A 26,899-nucleotide genomic window follows, 5' to 3' on the forward strand; every position below is an offset into this window, starting at 1 on the left:
GTCAGCACAGAATGCCCTATGGGTGGGGTTTTTGCCTCAAAGGTATTTCCTCCTAGTGTGCATACTTCTGTATTTTTACTCAAAATAATTTGAAGTCAATGTAAAGAAGAAGTTATCCAGTTTTTAGTCAGAAAACTTGAAACTTACAGCTAAATACTTTTTACTTAATTTCATAACACAAAATCTGAGCTCTTTACTGTTTCTCTTTTCCTCTGAATTCTTCTTTTGAGAGAGAGCTGAGAGGTGTCATCAATGCAAAGGAAATTTTTTTTTTACTTCTTCAGTGATTTACAAAATGTTTAGTTGTTGCATCATAAGCAAAAACAAAAATATCTCAACCTTTAAATAGATACAGCAATTGAGAGAAACAGACTGATTATGTAGCCTCTTCCTAGATGTTTCAATGCCAAAATCCACATATTATTGTTAACAGCACTTAATTAGTTAAACTAACTTTCTATTAAAGATAGTGGGATAATTTTATGAGAGTTACAAAAATACACTATATTATGTGTTTTTCCAGTTACCTAAACTCACATATTTCTGGAAGTGTACTACAATCCTCCATTAATATCCAAAGTTCACTTTTCTATTTTGCTTTTGGGGCATAATTTTAGACTCCAGTGGATGGGAGGTGTTTGCTCCCTCTTCCTTCCTCCCTTGCTCTATCCCATCAAAATGTGTTTTCCTCCTACAGACTCTGTCATTGCAGTGAAGAAAATGCAGTGGTTCTTTCAAGCTAATATTTAATATATGAAATTGGTTACTACTAATTATTTCTTGAATAAGCATGAAATTTTAACACTTTTTACCAGGTACTTTGGTTCCTAGTCTGATAATTCAGCCATATAGCTTGCATTTCTCTTTTCAAGATGGTTCAGGCTCTGATCCATTTTATTCACCCCAAACTCAGGAATATTCCTACCTCTTTTACTTAGAAAACAAAGAAAACCAAAAGATTATTCCACTTAATTTCTGATCCTGTCCCCTCTCTTACATGTCTCGTTTAATTTTTACAAACACAAATCCCCATAATTAATCTGTAGGATCCAAACAGACTTGATAAACTGCAGAGGGCCACTTTTCTCATTTAATTCCACTTGCCACAGATTTCCCTCCCTATTCATTCCCAGCACATGTATGTGCATGCACATGGGCATATGTACACAAAGGTTTGAGCAACCCACTGCAGTCATCCCTGCAGGAAGTGCTTTGGATGCTTTGGATGAAACAGACAAAAGCCAAAAGATTAAAGCTGAAACAAAACTTGTTCAGACTAAAAATGCAAGAGGAATTGGAACGTTTCAAAAAGAAATCATGACCTTTAGGTGCTGATAGATGAAAAAGGAAGGAAATTTAGCATAATCCTTTAAATGGCCTGTTAGAATGCTTGGATTCCTCTTGAATGTAAATGACATGCTAAAATTAATTCCCAGTTCTAAACATGCATAGAGTCTGCCAGACAGTAATTGTTTCCAATATATTCTGAGAGGCTTTAATACAGTCTTGGACACTATAAAGTGTTAAGAGACAAGGACAGATTGACAGTAACAACAAGCCTATTGTTTTTCTGAAAAATTACTTCCTTACTCTGTTGCCACATGCATTGGAATCTGAAATTCTTTGCTAGACAAGTTGAAAAAATGCATAAAATAATATGTATCCAAGACAGAAAGTTGAGCAAATACAGTATTTTTGAAGAATTGTAAGTTGATTAATGTCATTTATAATCTGTGGCTTTATATCTGTGCAGTTTAACATGTTGTCAGGTGGGTTTTTTTCATTAAATGCTTTCTATTTATTAGAGGAATTAACTTACTAATTTGCTGTTTTCTAAGACATCATCCTTCACTCCCCTAGGCTGAAGCTGTACCTGAAGAACAAGATATAGCAGTCCATGAGGATGACCTTTCAGGATCTACAAATGAACTCCCTGGAGCATTTGAATGCAGTGATAGCCTTAGTCTGGATATGACAGAAACTGAAGAGAAAGCTGACAGGCTGGAACAATTTGCTCTTGCTAGGTATTTTGATGCACTATTATTTAAAAAGTTCTTTTACAATGTACAACAAAATGATTGCAAGGTAGTAGTTAATGGAATCATTTTTTTAGCCACAAGAGTTATAAAATTCTCATGAGTTTGGAGCAGTGAGAAGACAATGCCCTAAATACCTGCATAATTATCACACAACTGAAAAAAAAAAGCAAAACAAAACCAAGCTTTTAATTCTAGGAAAAATAAGATACAATATTAACATACATCTATGCAGCTAGGAATTATGTACATAATATGCTTAATTAAAATAAAAAGGAGGATTTTAAAAGATTTGCAGATATTACTTAGGTAACTGTTCAACAGATCAGATGTGTATTCATCCTTATGATTTCACATGAAAGAAAGTCTCAGTATTGTTAGAAATCCCAGCTATATACTCTTAAGGCTGCTTGTGAGTGTGGCTGGACCCCAGTATTTTGTTATAAAAAGGCTTTAAGATATTTTTTTTTTACATGCCATCTGGAGCTCTCTCAGATTTTGGATGCTGAGTTAGACTGCAGTTAGCCTGGGGAGGTGGAAGGAGAGAGAGCTTTATTCTCCTGTGAAGTTTCAGCCTTCTTCTGTGAAATGGTTGTACAAGAAAACAATTCAAGTGTTCTGGGATGGAGGAAGATAGATGATAACAGCCTGAAGACAGGGAATCTGATTTGGAGGTTTTTCTCATTGTATTTTATCTGCCACCTTCTTGGTATTCTCCTTTCATCACCTTTTTCTGTTTCCTCCTTCAGTTTTGGAGATGTTGATCGAAATGCCTCCCCTCCTCCCTCGCCATTTTTTTCCGCCATCCTTGCTGCATTTCAGCCAGCAGCATGTGATGATGCAGAAGAAGCCTGGCGCAGTCATATCAACCAGCTCATGTGTGACTCTGATGGCTCCTGTGCAGTTTATACATTTCATGTGTTCTCTTCCCTGTTTAAGGTGAGAAAATAAGTTTAAGACGCAAAATCGTAATTTTTGTGGGTGGCAATTAGTGTTTCTTGATAGCAGCCCCAGTACTGAACTACTAGATATATAACCCTTGTCATTTTGCATACTGCAGAATTACTGCTGTACTACATTTTCGTTTTCAGTATTGTCTTCTGTGACCATTTTGTCATGAAAATACCATCATACTTGCAGGTTTGGAGATCATATTGCAAAATTCAGATCCACTTTATAGAGTGTTCTCTTCAGTACTTTACAAACTGCAGGAACAGTGACTGCAAGAGACACGGAAATAACCTTTTAAATCTTAAACTATTGTTAATCTATTCTTTTATCTCAAACTCTTGAAATCTGAGCATGTCCATGTAAATGACAGCATAAGTCAATGGTTTGTACCTACTCATCTGAATAGAAATACCCAGCTGCCATCGTGTAATATAAATTCCAGAGATTGAAGACTAGAAATACGTTTCTCCTTTCTAAAATTGTATGCTTGCAAAGATAAGAATCTTGCAAAAAGATAAGAAAGAGTCACATGTACAAGTTGTTCTAAGAAATTATTGCCTGGTGTTACCTGTAATTAGTTTTAAAGCCTTTTTTAATTGTTTCTCCTGCAGCTGCAGGATGTTTAGCATGCTCCAGCATAAACAGCTCCAGTGAAAGCAGTAGCCAGGTAACTTTCTGCAGGGTTTAAGTATCTGTGATCTCAGAGTACACAATGTTTTATTATCAGGGGTACCCTGCTAATAAACACACAGTTTCAAGATCTTTCAGCGCATCTAAGACTAACCTAATATGAAAGAAGCAATCTATAGTAAGAATCTCTTCATCATGCTTCCCCTGTGCTCCACTGGAGTTGAATGTCTTATCTACCTGCACATTGTCCTCCATTAAACATTATCCCACTCTAAATATGGGTGTCTTATAGACATTCTTTTAAACACTGATAAATAACAATTTGGAAGAAAAAAACACAAACCCCAGTGCTGACTTGAGTGTTAACCCTGTGTTTATTCATGATGTCAGCTTTTCTGTCTTAACCTCAGTCCTAGATGTTAATAGCTCTGTCTGAGTGCTTAGAGACTTATTTGTCCTTGATTCTCCTCTTTGAAGAGGTGAAAAGGAACAGGTGCCATGGTCCGGAAGATTAAATAAATAATGCAGTGTAATGAAAGACCTAAACAATACTTGTAAAATGCCTGTTTGAGTCCAAATCCTAGTAATTTACATGTTTCATTTGCTGTTGTGCATGCCTTGTATTCCGAAGATACCCTACTCATTTTCTTCAGGTGATACTGGAGGAGAAAGAAAAAGGTGTTAATAATATCAACAAGTCACAATTCTTAGCTCGAGTTACTGCCATATTTTTAGTGTATGAAAATAACTTTGTTCTTCTTTTCAGTGTTAAAACATAGGAGTATTATTTCCCCTTATTTTTTCGTAAGATCCCAGCTTGTCTGGAATTGTATTTTGTTTGCATTATTAAACTTCAGTATTCATCTGCCAACTTTGACTTTTGACCCTCATTAACAGGAAATTTCAGAAACAAGTCCTGTATGTGCTAAGCTTGCAATACAAAGTACTGCCAAAATACTTGACTGTGAAACAAAATCCTTGTTTGGAGGAGCTTGTCAACTTGCTGAAGTGAAAGAAGTGCATTTTCCAGGGCACCTACATTTCAGTCCAGTGTCAAGTTAATGGTATCTTGGATGTTTGCCCACAACACACTAAACTTGTTTAAAATTCCTGACATTATAGAAGTACTTTTCCTGTAAATGAGTCTGAAGTCAGAGATCTCTGGATTATCTTTACTGCTGCCTCTTTGTATTCCCTCAAATTAAATGTCTTTCAGCAGACCACACAGCTGCAAAACAAGTAGATTTCAGATCTAGCAAGTACCTTCCACAATCAAGCCCTTTTGTTATGTAAAGTCCTCTTCCCAGGAGAGGAAATCTGAGGTTAAGAAGAAAACTTTCTGAGAATATTTTTTAATATTTACATGGACACAAAGCACAGTGACTATATGCAGTTATATATTTATTCACAATATGCTGACAGCTGCCATTACTATTCACAGTAATCCCATTTTATAAAATATATACTGCATTCAGGCCTTGCTTGATAGATTTCAGCCCCTGTAGTCTGTACCCAGAAGGACATAGCTGAGATGAGAATTTCTTATAGAACTGTTAGTCCATGTAATCATAAAATAAATATATTTAGTGAAGTATTATACATAGCAAAGTACAGTCTCTCACTGTTTCACTCTTAATAATTTAAAACACTCTTTGAGACCATTATCATCTTAGCTTTAGATTGATTGTTGCTTTTATGGATAGCTGAAAAGGAAAGGAGTAGAGGAAGAATATCTGTTACTTTTTCTATAATCTGTCTCCTTCACTGTCTCAGATTTACAAACTCAGTTGTTGTTCCCCAGGAGGGCATTGCAACAACTAAACAGGTTACCCAAAGCCTCAAGAAAGCTCTGACCTTGGAGATTTTAAGACTCAGCTAGTTAAAAGCAAGTCTGACACAATCTGGGGTCAGCAATAGTCCCACTTGGAGTTAAAGGTTTTATCAGATGTTCTCCAGAGGTCCTTTTCAACCAGTGTATCTTGGATTCTCTTTCATAATCTGTCATTTTAAATTTCCTTCCACTTCTTTGTTCTCAGCTAGGTCTTTTCTGTTGTTTAAGATGAAATCTAGATCTCTTTGCTTTGCCAAGAGAGTTACTAGCAACAGTTTCACGAAGACTTGGCTGAATCTTTCTTTCCAGAAGACATCACAGTAGTAAATCTCCAGTTTTTGCCAACCCCTATGACTCAGATAATTCTGTTAGTTGCTTATAAAAACAGTAATTTATCTGGTTTGGTGGTAATTAGTGATAACCCTTGCCTCTAAAAGACTCAGTGCAGCAGAGAATCTGTGCCATGTTCTGGGCGAGGTGTGTAGCACTTTGTTTCTGTGTGGAAGCAAGATGGTGGAAACAGCAAGACCAGTATCAGTCTGCCTGGTTCTAACTGTGCTCAGGTGGGCAGTTGGGATGCTTTGGAGAGAGATTCACAAATAAGTAGTTATGAAATTGATTGGTACAGGAACTCTGTCCATTTTAGAAATCATTGGTAGTGTATAGCCTACAGTGTGAGGGCCTATTTAGCAGCTAAAGAAAATCATTCAATCCAACAACTTCCATTATTAATAAAGTCTGAATTCAACTCACCTGATTCTAGGTACTTAACTCCCATGCATCAGTGCAGCAGCAGTAACAGGCAATACTTGTATGTCTATCATCCACACTGGCATTTGGGAAGTGCTTCTCTCCAGTAAGGCATACTTATGGTGCAGGTCCTAACCTACATTCCTCAGAGAAATGCCTTAGGTAACTTGGAATTAATCGTATAAAAATGTTGCAAACATTTATTTTTAAAAATATTCTCATGTTGTTCCTAACTGCTGAGCACTAGGCCTTAGTGAGATATGTTTGGGCAGTGAAAACTGATGGGTAGTTATCAAAATCATTGCTTCAGTCAATGCAAGTTTATTATATTATTTTTATTCATTATTCACTTTATATATTAATAACTGAAAAGCACTAGAATGTTTCTGGAAGACTAGACTGGGTTAGAACTCAAAACATTAAAAAAATCTGCTGAGAAGAATAATTCCCGGATGCAGTGCAATATTTCTGGAATCTTCCCAAGCAGCAGTAAAGTTTTAGTAAAAAGGTTCTTCCCACAGGGGAAAACAAAAGGTTTTTTCTGATTTTTCCATGCTGCTGTTTGGCCTTAGTATGTCCATTGTATTATGTGATTAGCCACTTGACAGGAATATTAACAAAACAATGCCCGGAATGGGCAGAAAAAGTAATGTGCTGATCAGCTCTGTTAACCCTATAGAGACAAGAAAAAAAAGCTACCTGTGGTTAAAAGGCTTATAAAGATTGATTTGTCTTTACAGGAAAGAATGTATTTCAGTAGTAGGTTATGATGAACTTTGTAATTAGTTTCACAGCTGCCCAGCTGTACACTGTCTCCAGCACAATAACTCTTAGTCAATATCCTGGAGCAGACATTCAGCTCTCCACGGGGAGATAGTCTCCTTTGCACTTTGTTATGCAAAGAGAAACAACCATCCCATTTGTTTACAAAGGAAAGAAGCTCGTATTTGAGGAAATAATGTAATAAACTGTATTTTGCTTTCCAGAATATTCAGAAAAGATTCTGCTTCCTAACCTGTGATGCAGCTAGTTACTTGGGAGACAACTTGAGAGGAATAGGCTCCAAGTTTGTGAGGTCTTCTCAGATGTTAACATCATGTTCAGAATGTCCCACCCTCTTTGTAGATGCAGAAACAGTGAGTATATTCCTTTCAAAAGGCACATATTTCATTGCTGTGTGTTATTTTACTGGCTGTTTAACTTTTGAGCAACTCCTGAACACATATGCCAAAAAGGAATTGTCCTCCTATCTTACATTTCTCTTGTTGGGAACCATATTTCCATTCATTTTCTGTATTATTTTATTAAGTAAGTAGTGACAGATGGGCAATATAAAATCATAGATAGACCCATGGAGTAGTTATGATGTGTTGAACCTGTGTGCCAAACCCCAACATAAAACAGATGCCTGCTGGACCTAGTTGGCTCCATAAATGAAAAAGAAGCAGCTATTTTTTACATAGTTCAGCATGAAAGATGGTAATACGTGTAATGATTTCATTTGAGTCAACTGTGATATGAGGATGATGCTGGCTGAACATAAGCCTGCTGTGCCCAGGTGGTCAAGAAGGCCAATGGCATCCTGGCTTGTGTCAGCAGTAGTGGGGCCAGCAGGAGCAGGGCAGGCATTGTGCCCTCTACTCGGCACTGGTGAGGCCATGCCTCAAATTCTGTGCTCAGTTCTGGGCCCCTCACTGCAAGAAGGACATTGAGGAGCTGGAGTGTGACCAGAGAAGGGCAACGGAGCTGGGGAAGGGTCTGGAGCACAAGTCCTGTGAGGAGAAGCTGAGGGAGATGGGGGTGTTTTGCCTGGAGAAAAGGAGGCTCAGAGGAGACCTTATTGCTCCCTACAATTGCCTGAAAGGAGGGTGTAGCCAGGGTGGTGGGCGGCCTTTTCTCCCTGGCAACCAGCAACCAGACAAGAGGGAATGACATCAGGTTGTGCCAGAGGAGGTTCAGGTTAGGTGTTAGGAAAAGTTCCTTTACTGAAACAGTATTAAGTTTTGGAACAGGATGCCCAGGGAAGCAGTAGAGTCATTGTCCCTGGAAGTGTTTAAAAACAAGATGATGTGGTACTTTTTGATATGGTTTAGTTGGCATGATGGTATTTGTCAAAGGTTCTGAGACTTGATCTTGGAAGTATTTTTCAACCTCAATTATTCTATAATTCTATAAAAATATGTATTAGGGAATTAATGAGATGGCCCTTCCCATTGTCTTCATTCTGGCTCATGTTTATCCAGCAGCATCAGGACAGTGTGACATCCCACAGTGAAGTCTAGAGGTAGAAACTGGCCAAGTGTAGTCTTGAGCCCACTGCTGTGACCATGGAAGAGCTGTGCCTTACATCATCAGAGAGCTGTGGAGAGAAACTGGTTAAGCTTTATGTATTGTTCCGTTTTAGAGGAGTACTCTGCTAAGTCATTAAACACAGAACACACTTTCAATTCCACGTTATCATAAGTGCAACTTTTGCTGTTTGACTTTTCAGTATAGTATCCTCATTATGTAGATTTTTGCATAAATGTAAATATTTTTCAGTATTAGTATATGTAAATCTAGGTATTCTTTTGCAATATCTTTCCTATACTGTCTACCAGTATTTCCATTCTTTTATAGTGACATTTACAGACCCTTTGATTTCATTTCTCCAGCTGCTCTCTTGTGGCCTTCTTGAAAAGCTGAAGTTCAGTGTTCTAGAGCTGCAGGAGTACCTGGACACATACAACAACAGGAAAGAGGCAACACTTTCGGTATGCTCAATTATGCTCTTGGCTTGTCTGTATATTTAGGCTATGTCAGGAAACTCACATCTGTTTAAACTAACATTCAGTAGAAAAACATGTTTCAGATACTGGATTCATTGAATGTTTCTTACTGAACATATGAACCAGAACTAAAAAGTAGCTATTTTATCCCTCAATATTAGAAACAACAGTATCTTTAATATCCCTGGTCTCTCTCCTATTTATTCATTAATAATTTTCTTAGTTCATGCCATTGAAATACTAGTAGAAATCAAGACTACACTTTTTAAATTACAGTCAAAGCAAATTGTCATAGTCTGTGATAATAAAAAAATGCAATTGCAAATTCTTATTTACATGATGTGCTGTGAAACTAAAATACAACTTGTCTTTCTTTGAATCAAACCATAGATCTTATTAATATTTTCTTTCATTTCTTTCTGAAAATAGTGGCTTGCAAACTGCAAAGCAACGTTTGCTGGGGGCTCACGAGATGGAGTTATTACTTGCCAGCCAGGGGACTCCGAAGAGAAGGTAATGAATGGCCAGTATTATTTCTCTCCCATAAAGTGAAATATGTGTGATATGCCTTGTTCTTAAACCCACAAGAGCCTGCTCTACTTCCTCCTTGATTCTCTGCTGGGCTTGGGCATGATCCAGTTTTCACACTTTAGGCTTGAAGCAATTGTTGCTGCCTCAGTCCTGGCCACAGGAAATGGGAAGTATTCACAGGAGGTACTTCTGCTGCCCTACTCTAGACAAGGAACCAGAGCTGACCCTAACCCTGTGCTCTCCCTTTTAGAAAGACATTGCAGCAGCAGTTTTCCACAGTGTCTCTGAAAATCATTCCTGCTGTACTCTCCTTCAATGTTACTCCCATTTTATCTTCATCTGTTACATTGTCCTTCTGCCCAACAGCAAAAATTGCCTGGTTGAAATACACTTAGATCAGTAGTTACAAAACAATGACTGTAAAATGGCCAGCAAAATTATTTATGCTGCAGATAAGTATTTAGAGCTAAGGAAAGATATCTCTTTATCAATTTTTAACAAAAATTTCAAACCCAATGTACATGTATATTGATTTGTTGTTTATGTTTCTTTATTCCAGTTAAGGAATCATATTTTCAGATATCAATACCATCAGCAGTTAATACTGTTATTTGATATACTAAGTATAGGAAACAGATGATATCTTGGTGATATATAATGAGCTAAGGAGTGTTGTTTTATTGGGCTGTTTCCTTTTGGAAGAAAGACAGTGGAGGGATGGGAAGAAGAGGGGGCTGGACTGAATTAGCCAAAATTGGGAAGCAAGCAAACAGCATATAGAAAAAAAAGTGATGTTTCCTCTTCCCATGTATTTTCATTTATAAAAGATAATTGTTACATATTCAGAACACAGCCTGTTGTAACTATTTTTTCACATACCTTTTTTTAATCTTAAGTTGGTTTCAGTTTGTCTGTCTTCTCCTCCAGGTCATTTTATTTTCTTCTGTCTTTATCTTAACCTCTCTTTCCCATCTCTGTGTATTTGTCTTCTTGTCTTTGAACTCCCTTGATTTTTGTTTTTATGTCTTTTTCCAAGAGTCCCAAATCCTTGCCATCCCTGCATTTTAGCTTCCTTGACCTTATTAGCAAATCTGATTTTCGAATAAATGCTCTGGCTGCAATCACAGGCGGTGGGAAAATTGTTCAATCTTCCCCCACCTAGCACTGGCACACGCAAAAGTTAGTCGCTTTCCAGTGCATTTAAATGAGATATTGTCTCTTCTGTAATTGTGATGGTCTGCAAGGAGCTATCCTGAAGTCACAAAAAGACACCTGTAACACAGACCTCTGCCTCTCCTACAAGAGGGAGGTGGAGTATACTGATCTACTGGGATGTGTGTCGGCATTCCGTTCCCTCTGATGTACAGACACCCTGAACAGTGACTTCAGACTGTGGTGTTACATACTTTGCTGTAGGCAGCTTAATTTTTCCTCTTCATGTCTCTTTTGGAAATGCATAGAATGGGATGGAGAATGACACATCTTGCTGATCAACTGCATTGTTTCTTTTTTGAAAAAGTAAAGAAATGATGCTAAGGAGAAGGAATAACCTGAACTCATATCTGCTGGCCTAAACACATCTAAAAGTCAGTAGATACCATGTTAGACCTGTGTGGGTTTTTCTAACTAGGTGTTCTCTGTTTTGGAATTAAATGTGTGTTTTGTGAAGCCAGGGTTGGTATTTATACTCCTTATCAGACAGACTGAAAAGAAGGTTTCTTATCGTCCCTGGTTTCTCCCCAGCATTATTCATTCAGGCCAAAATGCATTACTCCTTGGAAGTTGACAGGATGAACATGCATATTTCTTTTCTTCCCCTACTCATTCACCTCAATTGAAGCAGCTTTTCCCAAAGGAACAATCTGCTTATGCAATGAAAGTTTAATGGGAGGAAAAGGCCAGGGAAACTGAGGAAATGCAATTAGGAAGGGACAAGGAAAAATTACTCCTAGACTGGCAAGTATTTGTTTTCTTATCTTTCCTCTCCACTTCTCCGTCAACATGAAAGGCTAAAGAACCTAATAATTGTAGGAGGGAAAGTCTGTCTTACAGTGGTAGTCACAAGGGAACCTGCCCAGACTCAAACTCGTTGAGGTTTAGTCTAGGGCCTGAAATCCTACTGAAAACTTCTGTCAAAAAAAAAATTGTTTAGCCAAGCCCAAAACCAGGCTACTCCTGGAAAAGGTTCACAATTAATGGTAAGGAGGAAAAAGCAACAGCTTGCTCTACAAAAGGCAGAGATCTTAGATTCTTAGGACTCCTTACCCGGTAAAAAGCTTGAGGAGAAAACAAACCCCTTTACAGATGAGACAGATGTGAGACCAAATTCAGCCTTGTTACAAATACTTGCATCACAAATGCCTCCCGATGCTGGTAACTAATTTGGCACAGTTTCTCTAATCAGATCTTATTTCAAAATAATTACACATAATTTGTTAACTATTGTTACTATTACTGAAAATGGGCGAAGGCAAAAATTGCTTCTTCTGACATCAAAGAGGCCTGAAATAGAAATTGTCTAGGTCAGGTGCTAGAGCTAGCAACTTTTCTGAAATTGGGTAAAAGCTTCATGTGCCAGAATATCTTTGCCCTGCCTTATCATTGCAACAAATTACATTATTTGGATGTGATTTCTAAGCTTTGATGCTACTTTGAGCAACAGAGTCTCAATGAGCAACAGAGTCTCAATGACATAGGAGGCAATTTATAGACAAAAGATAACTGCACATGCCATTGTGTCCTTCTTAGATGCTACATTTACTGGCTGCTTTAAAAATTTGGCAAATGTTGCAAGTACTCTAAACATTTGGAATTTTCAGCTGCCAAAACCACTGATTGTGTAGTGTCTATCCACTAATCTAAAACACTTCCCTTACTCTAAGAATTAAACAAGAAATTGGAAATGTGAAGGCTATGATTGTTCCACTTGGGGCCTTGCTGCTGCAGAAAAAAAGAAATATCACTTAAGCCAGTAAATAATCTCTTTTCAACTTCCAAGGAATCTTTCATTTTATGGTGAAAGAGGGAGGAAGTTACAATCATGATATTGGAGAGCAATATGGAGCTGAGCATCAGTAGCTCAGAGAAATCCAGTATCCAGTATATTTTCTTCCAGTGAAGAAGGAAGTTTTTCATGTAATGTGAAACCCCTTCCTCACCCCCTTTTTTTTGGCTTGCTCTAGCTTTGGAAGCAGTACAGAGGAGACACTGTTTTCTGGCAAAAAAGACCATGGAATTCACTTATTTGCTGCTTCCGCCTCCCTCTTCCCCCCTTCTTTAAAGTAAATTCCATGGCAAATTAGAAATTATATATGGATTCCAGTATTTTTGAAAGTCTAAGTGAAACTTGGTGGCATGCTAAACTTCAGAGTAGCCTAAGAGAGACAACAAGATTTGAAAAAACACAAGCCAGCACAGCTGTGAGTTTACTGGAACACAATGATCTGTCCGCTCTTGTCTTCTTCTTATCTTGAATTTAGCTTTATAAAGCTTCATTTATATGAACTGCATGGAAGCCAAGCTATAAAGGTTTTTTATTTGAAGAGTACTAAATACAAGAAGAAACTCTTTAAGTAATGTTAAAGGAAAAAAAAATTAAACATCACAAGAACTTAAAGCTTAATTTGTCACGGTTTTATAGAAAAGCAGTGCAGGGTTTGGAGCAACACTTTTCATATATATATCTTAATTGTAAAGCCACTGTCAAGAAAACAGACTGAAATGCTCTGTTAGGCTCCTCAAAGTTAATATTATTTCACATTTCTGTGTTTATGCCTTTGTATTGATGGCCAGGTAAATAATCTTAATAAGAATTCCATATGCTTATTAACACTGTGTGCATATGCACTGACATCAGGCTGTAACTGGGCAGATGTGGTTGTGTTTGTAACTTACAGCATTTACATGATGACTCTCTCCATGTAAAATGTAATGAGATTGTAATATTTGTAAAATAAGAAAAGCTGCATTAAGTGAACACAGAGTGCAAATGTTCTTAGCAAAGAAAAGAGGAACACTTCTGTTTCAAAGAGAGCACTTAGTCCCCTAATCTTTGAAATGCTAATGTAAGTCAATTAGAATTTTTATTGTTATTGGAACAGGACTTGCACTGACATTTTAATAGCTTCAGAATTATAAACCAGTGAATCATTAGTGGTGAGAGGAAGGGATACAAGGCTCAACTTGTGGCATTGCCATGTAGTTAAACAAAATTGGCATTTTCCACACATTTTTTTTCTTTGTGGTAGTCATAACTTGAAAGTTATATGCAAAACATTTCCATTGTAATGTGCCAAGTAATAAGCCCAGCAGCCATAAAACTTATCCTGCCAATTTCATTAGATCTATTTGTAAAAAAATAGAAGTATTTTAGACAAGAAAATATTTAGAAATAGCAAAGTTCAGATCACTGGAAAATCATTCCTAATTTTTTTAGTACTTTGCAATATGAGCTTTTCTTAATAAGAAAAAGACAAATTTAAATAAAAGTATTATTTAAGAGTTTTCTAACACTATTTTGTAAGTTATTGAGCTGCTGCGTAGGATAAATCTAAACTAATAAATCTGAAGCTCTAACTGAGGATATTTAGACTGGAATTTATCATTAGAATTAAAGTTTGGTTTTATTAAGAATGCTGTGCATGTTGAATGTGATATTCCAACCAATTATCAGGTTGAGGCAAGCATTGCTAATACTGCTGATAAGTTATGCTATTACAGATGGGCTATGCTTCCTATTGCATGCATTACACTGACACTATACTTTCTTTCCTTTCCTTTTCTCCTGTGCCATGCTTGCTGTGTAGCAAATGGAATCTCTTGCAGTAAGTTGAAGTTCTTTGATATTTTTTGTCCATCTGTGGATGGACTAATACACCCCAAGTCTACTGTTTTACTTCTAAGCATGTTTTCTTTTTTTGTTATAATTTTCCTATACAAGACATGGTTCTAAATCCGGTGACTAAAATAATTTGCTAACATGTTTTGTGAAATTAAAAAATACTGTGCCAAAATTTTGACACTTTCATATGCTGTTTCAAATGGTCATTTACATACATTTTTACAAATCAAGCTTTTGAATGGATGTAATATGCTGGGTCAGGAAACATTTTTTGTTATTTTAAAATTAATAATTTTCCACTTTTCCTAGTGAAAAACTACAATTTATAGTTGGAAGTTACATTTCAAATGGCTTTTGTGTATGTGTTGATGAACAGTTTCACCACTATTGGTTTCTAATACTTACTCAGGAAGAACAAAAATTGAGTTTCTTGATACAGTAACTAAATACTGAGCCAAGCTAGAACCATTAGTTTGACCTTAGGTTTTTTTCATTCAGGTTAACAGCCACAAGGGTGAAACTAAATTATTGTTCTTCAAAGACTAAAAAAAATCCAGTGTTAAAAGCTATCATGTTTTTTTTTAATGATGCTATGTTTGTTTTCAATTAATTATTAACTCCCTGACAGCTCCAACTATATGTGTATGTAACTGCTATGTAGTGTTGCTGGGTCTCCAAAATTTGAATAGAGTGAATTTGATCCCTGCTGGGCAAGCTCAGGCTGTGTCCCTGCTTGGGAGCTGAACAGGACCAGGGAGGAAGCGAGTGTCCCTGGGCTGGCACTTGCTCGGGTGAGCAGTCAGCACCTTCCCTGAGTGGCCACCAGCCAGCCCCTGACAGGCCTGAGCATGGTTTGAGAGAAGACAGAGCCAAAGGCATCTCCAGGAGGCTGTATCTAAACAATCTGTCTTTATTTTGGGAAGGGAATGGTTAGCCACACGATGGCAGATTTGGCAGTGCTCTGTGCCCTTGGTTACAGAGAACAGCCCCTGGGCAGGTTTATTTCATTGGCAGTGTTCCTCATGCCCTGCCTCTTTGTTCTGATAGGCTTTGTACCTGTCCACAAGTCAGTTCTGCCCCAGCACATCTGCTCCTTACCACAGATATGCAGAGCCTTCTTTCTGCATTTGTGGGTCTTTGCTGTCATATCCAGTCTGGTAGGATCACAGAATGGTTTGAGTTGGAAAACACCTTAAAGATCATATAGTTCCAATCCCTCTGCCATAGGCAGGGACAGCTTTCACTAGACCAGGTTGCTGACAACCTCATTCAGCCTGGTCTTGAACACTTACAGGGGTAGGGCATCCACAACTTCTCTAGAAAACCTGTTCCAGTGCCTTCCTACCCTCCATATAAAGAAATTCTTCCTAACATCTAATCCAAATCTCTCCTCTTTTTATTTAAAGCTATTGCCCCTTGTCCTACCATGATCTGCCTTTGTAAAAAGTTGCTCTCCCTGTTTTTTATATGCTCTCTCAGTACTGGAAGCCTTCTCTTCTCCAGGCTAAACCCTCTCATCCTGTCTTCACAGTAGAGGTGCTCCTGATGCTGCCCAGGATGTGGTTTGCCATCTGGGCTCTGAGCACACACACTGCTAGCTCATGTTCAGCTCTTCATCCAGGAGAACTCCACAGGGCTGTTTGTTCTGATGGATAGTTGGTGTTCACCTCACCCTGATGAAAAAAGATGAAATTTGCTTTTGACCTTTGCCCCTCAGGCTTGTGAGGCTGGTACAGAAATCTGGGGAACTGCAACACTAACTGTGGTTCTAATTTTGGCTTATTATTAAAAAATGTGGCACTTAAAAGTTGAACCATATGTAAATAAAACACTTCAGTCAAATTAACATTTATAATGTACTTAAAGTACTTTCTATTAGTGTTTGTGCTGACATTTGCACAGTCCCAAATTCAGCAAAGAGCTGCAGCATGTGCTGGTAACTAAGCATGTACGAAGTGCTTTAAAGAAGCAAACATGAACAGCTTCTTCTTTTCTGCCAATTTTGGCATGAAACTCTGCTTAAGTTCCTCCAAACAGATGGAAATATCACTGAGCCCACCCTTGGTCACGGTGTCTGATACCGTAGGCAAATGAATACGGTTGGAAGTCTGTAAGGCTTTCCTGCCAAAGGGTCAGTACAAGGTCAGCACTTGTACTTGCAGGATTTTCACTTTTTATATAACCAACTGAATATTAAATGATCCTCCCTTTTTCACCATGATCCAGCTGTGGAACTACAAGACTGCCCTCCTGTTAGACACAAGAATACCAGGAACTATAAGCATATTAACTTGACCTCTCTGGCAGCTGTGCCCATCGCCCATGATTTCAATGTGTCTGACATCTTTTATGTCATGCTGCACTTTACACTGGAAGAAACAAGTGAATATTCATAGAGCAGTATCTACTTAATCTGGGACAATACTTCATAGAAGCCAAATACCCTCCTACACCTTAAACTCCATCCATCTGTTGTATAGTTTCTTTAAGATGGTGGAAAATCCATGAAAAGTGTTTTAACTTCCAGGGCTGGCATTTCCTCCTTCTCACTCCTAGATGAATTTATCACCTCTGTTTCTCTCTCCTCAGAGGAGCAGGCAGGAGCTTTGACCATCTATTTCATGCATGGCTTCTGTCTTAGATATCCATCCCTTAGAAGAGGTCTTTGACTTTATCTGAAATTCAGGAGTTTGATGTTCTATGCAGGGAAGTCACTTCCCCTGTATTCTGTTTCTGCTTTCCAGCTGCAAACTGGAGACAGTGAAGCTAACAAAAACAGAATATTTTGAGGCTGCTGCTGACATGTGCTACATGAGACCTAGCTGTCATAATTTTATTTTCAATGTCATATATGACTTAGCTGCAAAAGAAAAATCATTACTTATTTTCTGAAATAGTATATGATCATACTTCAGTAAAATAATGTTTTTGACAACAAACATCTCACTGTGTTTTGTTAGTTATCAAAAATTATCTTAACTCACTAATATTTTTTAATTATTTCTTCTCCTACAAATCTTTCCTTAGCAATTGGAACTCTGTCAGAGATTATATAAACTGCACTTCCAGCTGCTGTTGCTTTTTCAGTCCTACTGTAAACTTATTGGACAAGTGCATGAAGTGAGTTCCATGCCAGAGGTATGTAACAAAGTCCTATACTGAAAATTCCACTTTATTTTCATGTTCTTATTTTTCCTTTCTCTGGACTTAACAATAAGAATCCCACTATTTCACACTGACTATAAATCTGCAGGCATACATAATCAACTAAATACCTTAATGTCCTGTTTTTTTAATTCTGTAATGTTAACAAACCTTTTTCTTTAAATATTTTGACATGGCACACTCTCACTTTTGACCCAAACATCTTTTTGTTTTTAGATATATCTATGAATCTTACTTTAAAAAAAATCACAAGAACAGTACTGTTAGTTAAGCTTATTTTCAGCTGTTGCTTAAAATATGTAATACTTTGAAATATCTTTGAGGTTATCACTTTAAGCTGAATGATTATCATTTAACTTACCATTCAATGGGTATTTTTCTCCTGGTAAGGAGAAAAATGAATATATTTTAAACTATTGGGTAGGAGAAGTTGTTGTACTCTGCTTTGTAAAATAAAATTTGAAGCGATTACATGTATTTTATAATATATTCTAGTAGTTTAAATGTGGCCTGTAAACAGGAATTGTTTTATCAGATGTGCTGTCGGAGTAAAAAGAGTTTGAATATTTATAATATCTTAAGGATATGTTGTATGTTGTGAAGGCTGGCTCACATTATGACTAGGCTGTTCACTTTTAAGACAGGACAATAGGCATCTACAACTGCTAGAGCAGTATAGTAAGTTTTAAAAATAAGTTGTAAAATATTTTGTATTCCTTATAATTGATTTCTGTAAGTGTATTTCACAGTTAAGACTTTGTTAAATTGTTATAAATAATGCAGCCCATGGAACTGGGAAACAATTGTACAAAGAATAGCTATTTCACTATGACATTTGCATATTTTGCTGGATCCACAAGCTATCACTTGAAGGAAATTCCATTGTCAGTTCATGTCACAGTGATTATTTTTAGCATGTAGGTGCATGAAAAAGTAGATCCTTGGAAATTATTAACTAACTAAGTATTTATGAATCTTATGCCATTTTAATTTTCAGCCTGAGAAAGGGTTATACATTTCTTGTCCATCTGTTAATCATGTCAGATGCTGCATGTGTTTTGTAAATAAATATCAACACCTTGCTAGGAGAAGTACATGCTTTCTTCAGTTCTTCCACTAGGATGTGAAAAAAGTAGCAAGGGTGAAAAATAAAAGCTTGTTTAGATATGCTCCTGCATTTTAGCAAGCCAAAACTACAGCATAATGTTAAAGGATGCACAAAGGTAAAAAAAAAACCCTGTAGTTTGCTTTTTCTCTATATTGTGCAGAGATCAAGAAATGTCCTTTTCATAATGTGTACATCCAAAGTAGTAGTAAGGACAAACTTGAAGTACCTACTCCATGTGGGGCTTATGAAGAATGAAAATAGCCATCTCTCCTTTTTCTCCTTGGAACAGCTGTTAAATATGTCAAGAGAACTGAGTGAGCTGAAGAAAAATCTGAAGGATGCTACTGCTGCAATTGCAGCTGAGCCTCTGACAACAGAATCTGAGCCCACATTCAACTCTACTGAAGCAGCTATTCAGTCCATGCTGGAGTGTTTGAAAAACAATGAACTTGTTAAAGCCGTCAGACAAATAAGAGAATGCAGGCAAGTTTTGCTACATGGTTCATATTAGACTTTCATGTTATAGAAAAGTATGCATCCATTATCTTCCTAACAAAATGAAATGCCCAGGATCAGCATCATTAATTACTGTTTCAACAAGGAACACAGGGGCATTGATACTGGCTTTTGGAGAGGTGTGCCACAAGTAACTATCAAACAAATGCTTGCAATAATTAAGATGTTTAATTATATTCTGTAGATCAAAAGTCCTGTGAGGCTCTTAAGAATCTGTATTGAGTTAATTCCTTACAGGTGCATGTCATTGGTATGAGCTAACATTCAGCTCAGTTTCACTTACATCTATTTGAATGAGTTTTCTTAACCATTTTTTTAGATAATGGAAATTGCACTTTTATGTGTACTCAGTGCCTGATACCAGAATACAAGTAACATATGAGTGGTGTAAAACAGTGAGTTGCTTTAGGCTTATAAGCACGTGCAAGTTCATTCTTCTTTTAGAGATCTCTGTGACATAGCTCCTCTCTCTGCTAATAAACCCCTAATGAAATGCCTGCTCTTTTCCTGTTTCATTGCAGGATTTTGTGGCCCAATGATATCTTTGGAAGCACCTCTGATGATGAAGTCCAGACACTACTGAATATTTACTTCCGCCACCAAACCCTGGGTCAGACGGGCACCTATGCACTGGTGGGCTCCAACCAGAGCCTGACTGAAATCTGCACCAAGTTAATGGAGCTGAACATCGAGATCCGCGACATGATCCGCAGAGCTCAGAGCTACCGGGTCATCAATACTTTTCTTCCAGACTCCAGCGTTTCCGGCACAAGTCTCTGACAGGACCCTTGGGCCCCCTTTCAAGCTGGGAGTGCTGTCCTGTGGGAGTGAGGTGGCTCGATGTCTTCTCAGCCTTACAAAGGTTTGGTCAAACTGTACTCACTCTTGTTACATTTAGGATTTCCTCTAAAAAGCGATGGGCTGAACTTCAAACACATAGCAATACTGTAAGGACAGAGGTAGCATAAAGCACCTGGGACAACATCCTTTGTTCTGTGTTGCACAAAAACCAGTTAGCATTTCACTGAGCAACTGCAACTCACTACTGAAGAAGTGACTTTCATTGCGTACCAAAGCCTACTACACTGAACAATACTTCCTTTATAGCAAATTAATTTTTGGTTGGCAAAAGTGCAATGTTTCCTTCACAAAATAGTATTTTTTGTTAAAAAACAAACCTTGTACATTTTTTCCTTTTTTTTCTTATTTAGTTGAGTGAAAGATGGGCAGAATGAAGCTGGCCACGGAATCTCACAAACTTGGTCAAAAGCTGAGAGCCTGTGTATATGAAACAAACTGTAAACAGACTACAATTTAATGTACACTGTAATTTGAATATGATTACTGTATCTTAAAACAATGAGCTGCTATGAAGTACATTTCCTAATGTTACTAGGCTACTGTCTCTGAAGGTACTGGATCATATTGTAGAGGTCTGTTCTTAGGCCCCCCCATGGATCATGAAAGGTCTTGATAGATTTTCTTTTTTTTTTTTTTTTTTATTAAGGACCTTGGCTGCTTTTTACTAGAGGTTTGCTTTTATGAATATATTTATACTATTAAAGGATGGTTGACCTAATTTAACTTGCCATTTTGTAGGACAAAGTCCCATCTTTTGAACTGTTAAGCATGCATATTTTTATTTAATATAAATTTTGAGTATAAAAAGTAAAAATATTAACGTGAAATGCAAGTTCTCATGTTAAGTTTCTTCAAAGAGAGATCTTATTTTATTTGTAATGTATATATACCAAGTCATGACTATATGGGTTTTTTCTTACATTTAACTGCTGTCCAGTGTTAAATGTATGCATGTAAATCTGTTGCACATCTGAGACACTTTTATTCTGTCAACTATGTAACTTATTCACACTGTAAATACACTTAACTGTTTTTGTGAAGTAACTTTGAATCAGTACATCCATTTAACTAAAGTATAAAAGTCGCATATAGTCACAACACAGTACGTGCTTGTTGTGAAAATTGTGTTCTTATCTGAATCAGTACTGTTGTACATGGTATCCATGATCAGCAGCCCCCCAAAAAACACCCAGCTCCTGGTTTATGCTGAAACCATTCATAGAAAAGAGTGAGAAATGTAACTACAGCCTGACAAAAAATCCTCACAATTCAGCATGGAAGACTACTACAGCAAAAATAGTTTCATTGGTCTTCTGCTGACTGTGAAAGCCTCTGAACTTCCTTCTACCCTAAAGCTTGCTTTTTACACTGGCACAGATACTGCCATCAAAAGGTTTTTTTCTCCTCCTCATTGTGAACATGGGCAGCTTACACCCTTTCCCCACCTACTTTACAGCTATAGTCCTGTTCTGGCAGATAGTCTTTGATTACCAAGCAGCTGTGGTTTTTATATATACATTTGACAGAGGCAGGGGGAAGACACATTTGCATTTACACCAGACTTTATGCTCCAGAACATTTGCATCTTCTACCCTAGTTCAGTTTGAGTGACTGAAGGAAAAACTTGCTATTGTAGCCTGAATCTTAGCATTCCCTGAAGACTTCAAAACAAAGTCTACTATCTTTAGGAAACCAAATGGGTTGCTTCCTTACAGATATACTTTCCTCTTTCAACCAAGGAGGCTGAAACTAAGGGATATCAAACTAGTGCAAACTTTTTAACTTTATTTACAGCAATTATTCAGTGAAATTACATACTTTAAGTTACTATATTTTACAATAATACTGAAGTCTTCATCCATTACCCAATGCCAGGTCAAAAGCCTTAAGTCAAAACATTACAAAAGACAAAGTGCAAAGCACAAAACAGAAGAGGGCACTTGGATCAGACAACGTATTTGAAGCTGTAAGTGCTATCACAGGACAGCCTTTTGCCTTTGCAGCGGCCACAGAGCTCTTGGCGATGAGGTCTCTTGAGATCAATATGTCTCTTCCTCTGAGGGCAAGAGCAACGAGTCTTGGAACAGATCTTAAGAAACAAAGACATGTTAGTAGTAGTAGATCAGAGAGGATGCACTTCATGATAGTCTAACATTTGGTTTTCCTTAATATCAGCAACACATTGGGGCTGATATACTTAAGAACTTAAAAACTCTTGTAAAAACCCTGTGGATTTAAGGTGTAAAAGCTTTCTCACTTAGAAACACCATAAATGTAGCAAGCCATAATGCTATATGAAAACTGTTTGGATAAGCCATCCATGAGAGGAGGGGGCCTACCCCAATACCCATTTCCTAGTAATTTGATGAAGTCAAGTTTCTTCCAGATAAAGTCAACATCAGACTTAATAGAATTAGTGTATTTAACATCTGACAGTCTTAATGGAGTACAGTTAACTTACCTGGCACTGGATTGTTTCCACTCGATAGGGATTGAAGCCTTTCTGGCATTTGCGGCAGAGCTGCTTGAAGTACACCTGAAAAAAATGCAAGTTCTGTTAGTAGAGAGACTTATTCAAGGTGTTGTATACAGGTACCCAAGTTTGTGCCAAAACATCTGATTTGTCAGAGATTTTATGCCATTCTTACAAGTCTCAGGAGAAAAGAGATTAACTACCTTGTTGCTTCCAGAAATGCACCACACGTAAGCACTCTCCCATCTGATCTTGCAGTCTTTGCAGTGGAAATAGCCATACTTCTGCTCCAAGAACTGCAGAGACAGAGTTCACTGAGCATCTTCCAGCAGCCCAAGAGCACCCAGCCCAGCTCCCTCAATGCTACTCCCCAAGGATGGTGAGACACTGAAAAATACTGTCCAGGAAGCCATATGGGAAATATCTGAAGCTGTACTGACTGGGGCTCTGAGCAACAGGGTCTAGTGGGTGGCATCCCTGCCCGTGGAAGGGAGGTTGCAACCGGATGACCTTAAAGCTCCCTTCCAACCCAAACCACTCCGCCATGCTTTGATCTACACTTGTGGGTTTTCACAGGCAGGGGGCTCTTCTGCTCTAGGTGCGGCAGAGCCAGCCCGGGGCAGGACAGGGCCCACCGCGCTGCTCATGAGGTGGTTTCTGGCCTCCCTGCTCGAGGTTCGCCCCCCGCCCCACCCCGGCGCACCTGGAATGCAACTCTCTGCTTGGGAGCCGCGGTCTCCTCCCGCCGCGTCCCCACCGGCTCCTGGCGCGGCGGCAGCGCGGCCCCCGCCGGGCCCTCCTGCTGCTCCTCGCCGCCGTCCGCCCTCGGGGTCTCCTTTGCCGGCGCTGCCTTCGCCGGGAGCGGGGCGGCGTCGGGCGGCGCGAAGAGGCGGCGGTCGGGCGCGGGTGAGTAGAGGGCGAGGCGGCCCGGGGCGCGCAGGCCGGCGGGGCTGAAGGCGCGGGCGGGCGGCAGCGTGCGCGGCCCCAGCGAGCACTGCACGGCCACGTCGGCCCGCAGGCTCACCTGCACCGCCGCCTCCTTCGTGCTGGCCCAGCGCGGCCGCGGCGCCAGCGCGGGGCCCACCTGCGACAGCAGCGCCTGAAGCTGCGCCCGCCGGTAGCTGTCCAGGTAGTCGGAGGGCAGCGGCGAGAAGGGGCCCCCGAGGAAAGGGCTGATGCTGCCGCTCTTGCTCTGCTTCCAGCTGGGCTGCTTGGCCGCAGTGTCCCAGCCCCGGCCGAGCGCGGGGCGGCTCCTCAGGTTCTGGTAGGGGCTGATGGGAGAACAGACGAAGCTGTCCATGGTTATCGCCCCTAAAGGGTTGGCCCTGCCTGTGTCCCTGCCCTGCTTTTATCTGACCTGGGGAGCTGATGATTGCTAGTTGATGGGGAAAGTGGCGGCAGCTGAGGGAGGGAGGGGAGCTGATGGCCAGGGAAGGCCGGCCTGCCTTCCTTCTCTGCCAGACTCTAATGATGGAAAGATGTCATTCAGCCACAGGTGGGAAAACCAAGGCCTGCATAGCGAGGAGAAGCCTGCTTGCTCACAGTTCCTTCTGCTCATGGTCTTTAAAGAAGGAAAAGGGGCTTTGGGAAACTAACAAAGTCCTGATAAACTGGGTGTTCCCCGGAGAGCTGAGCAAAGAATTCAGGCCATTACATCTCTGAAAAGAAGTTTTTAGCCGTATTAAAAGGTCAGAGCATCCCCATTCTTCCATTACTTGGGGATTATCTACCTGGAACTTTTTCTATCAACTGAACCGCTTTAGGAAAATATGGAATATACTCCTGTATACAAACTGAAGTAAGGGAAAGCAGTGGCTTAGTATCTGTATATGAAATAAGTGTTAATAATACAACCAAGTAATAAAAGCATGTGCATATTAGTCTAATCTTCTTCCTTCTTTCATAATTACATCTCTTTAGTCCAATTTTAAGGCAATACATTTAGAATAATGTGATTAAATCATCCAAACTGTGTATGTAACCCTTAAATCCCTGGAACTGCAGTGATGTGAAATCCTTTCTTTGTATGACTCCTTACCATCATTATAAATGTGTTGCTTTATAAAATTCACCAGGCCAGCAAGAGAGACACTGGAGAAGACCTGATAGGGATGATGTCTTTAAACCTTCACAGTGTATCTGACACTTTCAAGGGTCTGAGATAAATGAGTAAGAAACAGCATTTTTACAGGGCACAAAGAGATTAAGATGCAGGAAACACATTCATCATAATTAAAAGAAAAATGTCTCAAGACTCCATATGTTGCTTGGGTTTTCAAAGCCCTGTCGGTATCAAAGCAAAAATAGGGTATTGATATAGCCAAGTTAAAACTTAATGATTGCAGTGCAGCTGCAAAAAAAGGAAGTTTTTAAGGTGCTTTAGGAATGGGGATAGAAATCAAATTGGAAACTACATGCCGTCATTTAAATCAGCAGTTTGAGTTCCTCTAAAACGCTTTGGGAAGAAAGTTACTGCAGCTTCCCAGAACACTGCAGGGTTAGAAGTTTAAGTTCCTTCAAAGGACAAGGTATATGGAAAATTATTGTAGGACAAGAAACTGATGAAAGTGGCAGATGACTAAGCAGGTGATGTGATAAAACTGCAACATAAGGACTGCTGTGGAGAGGTAGCAAGAAACCCCTTTATGGCACAGGAATAGATGAACATCCCACTACAATGAAGACTGTAAACTCAAAGTTGGTGGTGGAGAGAGTGTTCCACACATCTTGGAAGTTGTTCCATCGCCAAAGCCAAGAATTTAATGAAGAGACAAAGCGGGAATGGACATGTATGTGGAGGATAGTAACATTCTCTTTATTGGAATGTCCACAACCATTTCATGTGTCAAGGCCTACAAAGCCCCCTGAGAAGGAGAGTCTGGGGCTTGCACAGTTCGCTTGCCCACGGCGCTGCCGCTGGGAGCCTTCCAGAGCCTTTTCCCGAGGGGTGGGTGTTGGCTGCTGTTGCCCAGCAACGCGGGCCATGCCAGCCGTGGATGCGGTACCTCCTCCCCTCGCCCCTACACGCCACGCTGCTGGCGGCCATCCCGCCTCAGGGCACGCACCCTTTCTGCTCTGTGCGGCGCCAGCCATGGCGGGACAGCCCTTACGGCGGGCACCATGTGTCGCCGGCCGCAATGCCGGGTCCCGAGCGGGGCAGGCCGAGGCGGGGCCGCTCCGCCGCCTCCTTGCCGGGAGGTGGCAGCGGCGGAGGGCGGGAGCGGCGGATGCGCTCGCTGCGCAGGCGCGGCGCTGCGTTGGCGCCAAGCTTCGAACGGGGCGGCCGGGCTGGGGGTCTGCGCTGCCCCCTCATCCCCCGCCGCCTTCCGTGCCCGCCCTGCCCGCCCCGCTCCCCTGCGTGAGGCGATGCTGCGGCCGCCGCCCCGCCCGAGGCGCCGCCGGCAGGTAACGGCCCCGCGTGTGCCTCGGCCCTGCCCCAGGACTGCGCTGTGTTTTGGGGGTGTCACTGCCGCCCCTCGGGCCTCCCTCCCTCTCCTCACAGCCCGCCGGGGTCCGCAGTCACCGGGTGTGACTCGGTGAGGGGAAGGGGGGTTGGGCCCGTCCCCGGTGACCCCGCGGTGACCCGGCGGGGCTGCACAGGCCGCGCTCCGTGCACGGTCATTGCCCGGGAGGAGCTTCCCCTCACGGAGAGCAGCGCGGGCTGGTCAAACCGCACTTTTTAAAATGTACTTCTGAGGCAGTGTTAAGTTCCTCGGTGTTCTTTCTTAATGCAGCCCGTACCCTCTTTTAAAGCGCCCGTTTCCCCACGGTTTTGGTAAGGCAGCGTGTGTAACACGGCCATCATGTGGGAAACGGGGTTTACTGTGGAAGGCATAGATGTGTTGGACGGTGAAGTCTCACTATGGGCTTATTATACATGTTTTTTAAATGGAACTGTGAAGCTGGCGGTGTCTGCTCCACCTGAAAGCAACTTTGAATCAAATTCTTGACATGTAAGTTATAATGGTTGTAGGAGTATATATGTGATAGTACATATTCCATCCTAATATAGTGTAGTGAGTGTGGAGTTTTGATTTGTGTTTAAAATACCTCAGAAATGTTCTGCCTATTCCATCGTGTCGTGTGTTTGCTGAGTGTTTTCATTATCTCTGGTACAATTCCCTGTGCTCTTGTCTGTTGTTTTCCCACCATATTCATCACTGTGGTGTGTGAATGCTCACATCACAGTCAAAGCAAAACAAGCTGGGCTGTGGCACACCACAAAATGCAGGAAAGCCAGCCTGAGACATTCAAACAGCAGTGTATGAAAGTGTTTTATTTCTTCTCAGGCTTTTCAACTGTTCCTGTAATTTAATGGATAAGAAAATGGCTTGCAAACCTGTGGAAAGACTAACTTTCTTTGAAATATTTAAGACACACTGCAGTGAATCAGGTACAGCTTATCTAAAGTAATTCTTATTAAGATTTCTTTCTGGGCA

General features: G+C 40.0%; 3 protein-coding genes across 4 annotated transcripts in view; 2 read left to right on the forward strand and 1 right to left on the reverse strand.

Annotated features, from left to right (window-relative positions):
* The window catches only part of FRY (FRY microtubule binding protein), a 157,411-nt gene extending 135,987 nt beyond the window's left edge, over nucleotides 1-21,424 (forward strand). Inside the window, exons 54-62 of one of the 2 annotated variants that reach the window (XM_058800482.1) lie at nucleotides 1,861-2,024; nucleotides 2,786-2,975; nucleotides 7,185-7,334; nucleotides 8,853-8,951; nucleotides 9,396-9,479; nucleotides 14,303-14,320; nucleotides 17,365-17,475; nucleotides 18,900-19,093; nucleotides 19,648-21,424. In XM_058800482.1, coding sequence (XP_058656465.1) covers nucleotides 1,861-2,024; nucleotides 2,786-2,975; nucleotides 7,185-7,334; nucleotides 8,853-8,951; nucleotides 9,396-9,479; nucleotides 14,303-14,320; nucleotides 17,365-17,475; nucleotides 18,900-19,093; nucleotides 19,648-19,906 — 1,269 coding nt within the window. In that variant the 3' untranslated portion in view covers nucleotides 19,907-21,424. The remainder of the gene's footprint in view (nucleotides 1-1,860; nucleotides 2,025-2,785; nucleotides 2,976-7,184; nucleotides 7,335-8,852; nucleotides 8,952-9,395; nucleotides 9,480-14,302; nucleotides 14,321-17,364; nucleotides 17,476-18,899; nucleotides 19,094-19,647) is intronic. The other variant, XM_058800483.1, reaches the window with a different exon arrangement.
* ZAR1L (zygote arrest 1 like) lies at nucleotides 20,673-23,765 on the reverse strand. Its single transcript, XM_058800485.1, has 4 exons — nucleotides 23,164-23,765; nucleotides 22,664-22,756; nucleotides 22,449-22,523; nucleotides 20,673-22,076 (listed from the first exon to the last, which is right to left on the reverse strand). The coding sequence occupies exons 1-4, from the start codon at nucleotides 23,758-23,760 to the stop codon at nucleotides 21,933-21,935; spliced, it is 909 nt and encodes a 302-aa protein (XP_058656468.1). The 5' UTR covers nucleotides 23,761-23,765; the 3' UTR covers nucleotides 20,673-21,932.
* Nucleotides 23,766-26,273: 2,508 nt separating this feature from the next.
* The window catches only part of BRCA2 (BRCA2 DNA repair associated), a 33,468-nt gene continuing 32,842 nt past the window's right edge, over nucleotides 26,274-26,899 (forward strand). The window contains exons 1-2 of the mRNA XM_058823455.1: nucleotides 26,274-26,413; nucleotides 26,750-26,853. Of these exons, the coding sequence (XP_058679438.1) occupies nucleotides 26,412-26,413; nucleotides 26,750-26,853 (106 nt within the window). The 5' untranslated portion in view covers nucleotides 26,274-26,411. The remainder of the gene's footprint in view (nucleotides 26,414-26,749; nucleotides 26,854-26,899) is intronic.

This window comes from Ammospiza caudacuta, chromosome 2 (genome assembly GCF_027887145.1).
Source record: "Ammospiza caudacuta isolate bAmmCau1 chromosome 2, bAmmCau1.pri, whole genome shotgun sequence".
Taxonomy (NCBI): domain Eukaryota; kingdom Metazoa; phylum Chordata; class Aves; order Passeriformes; family Passerellidae; genus Ammospiza; species Ammospiza caudacuta.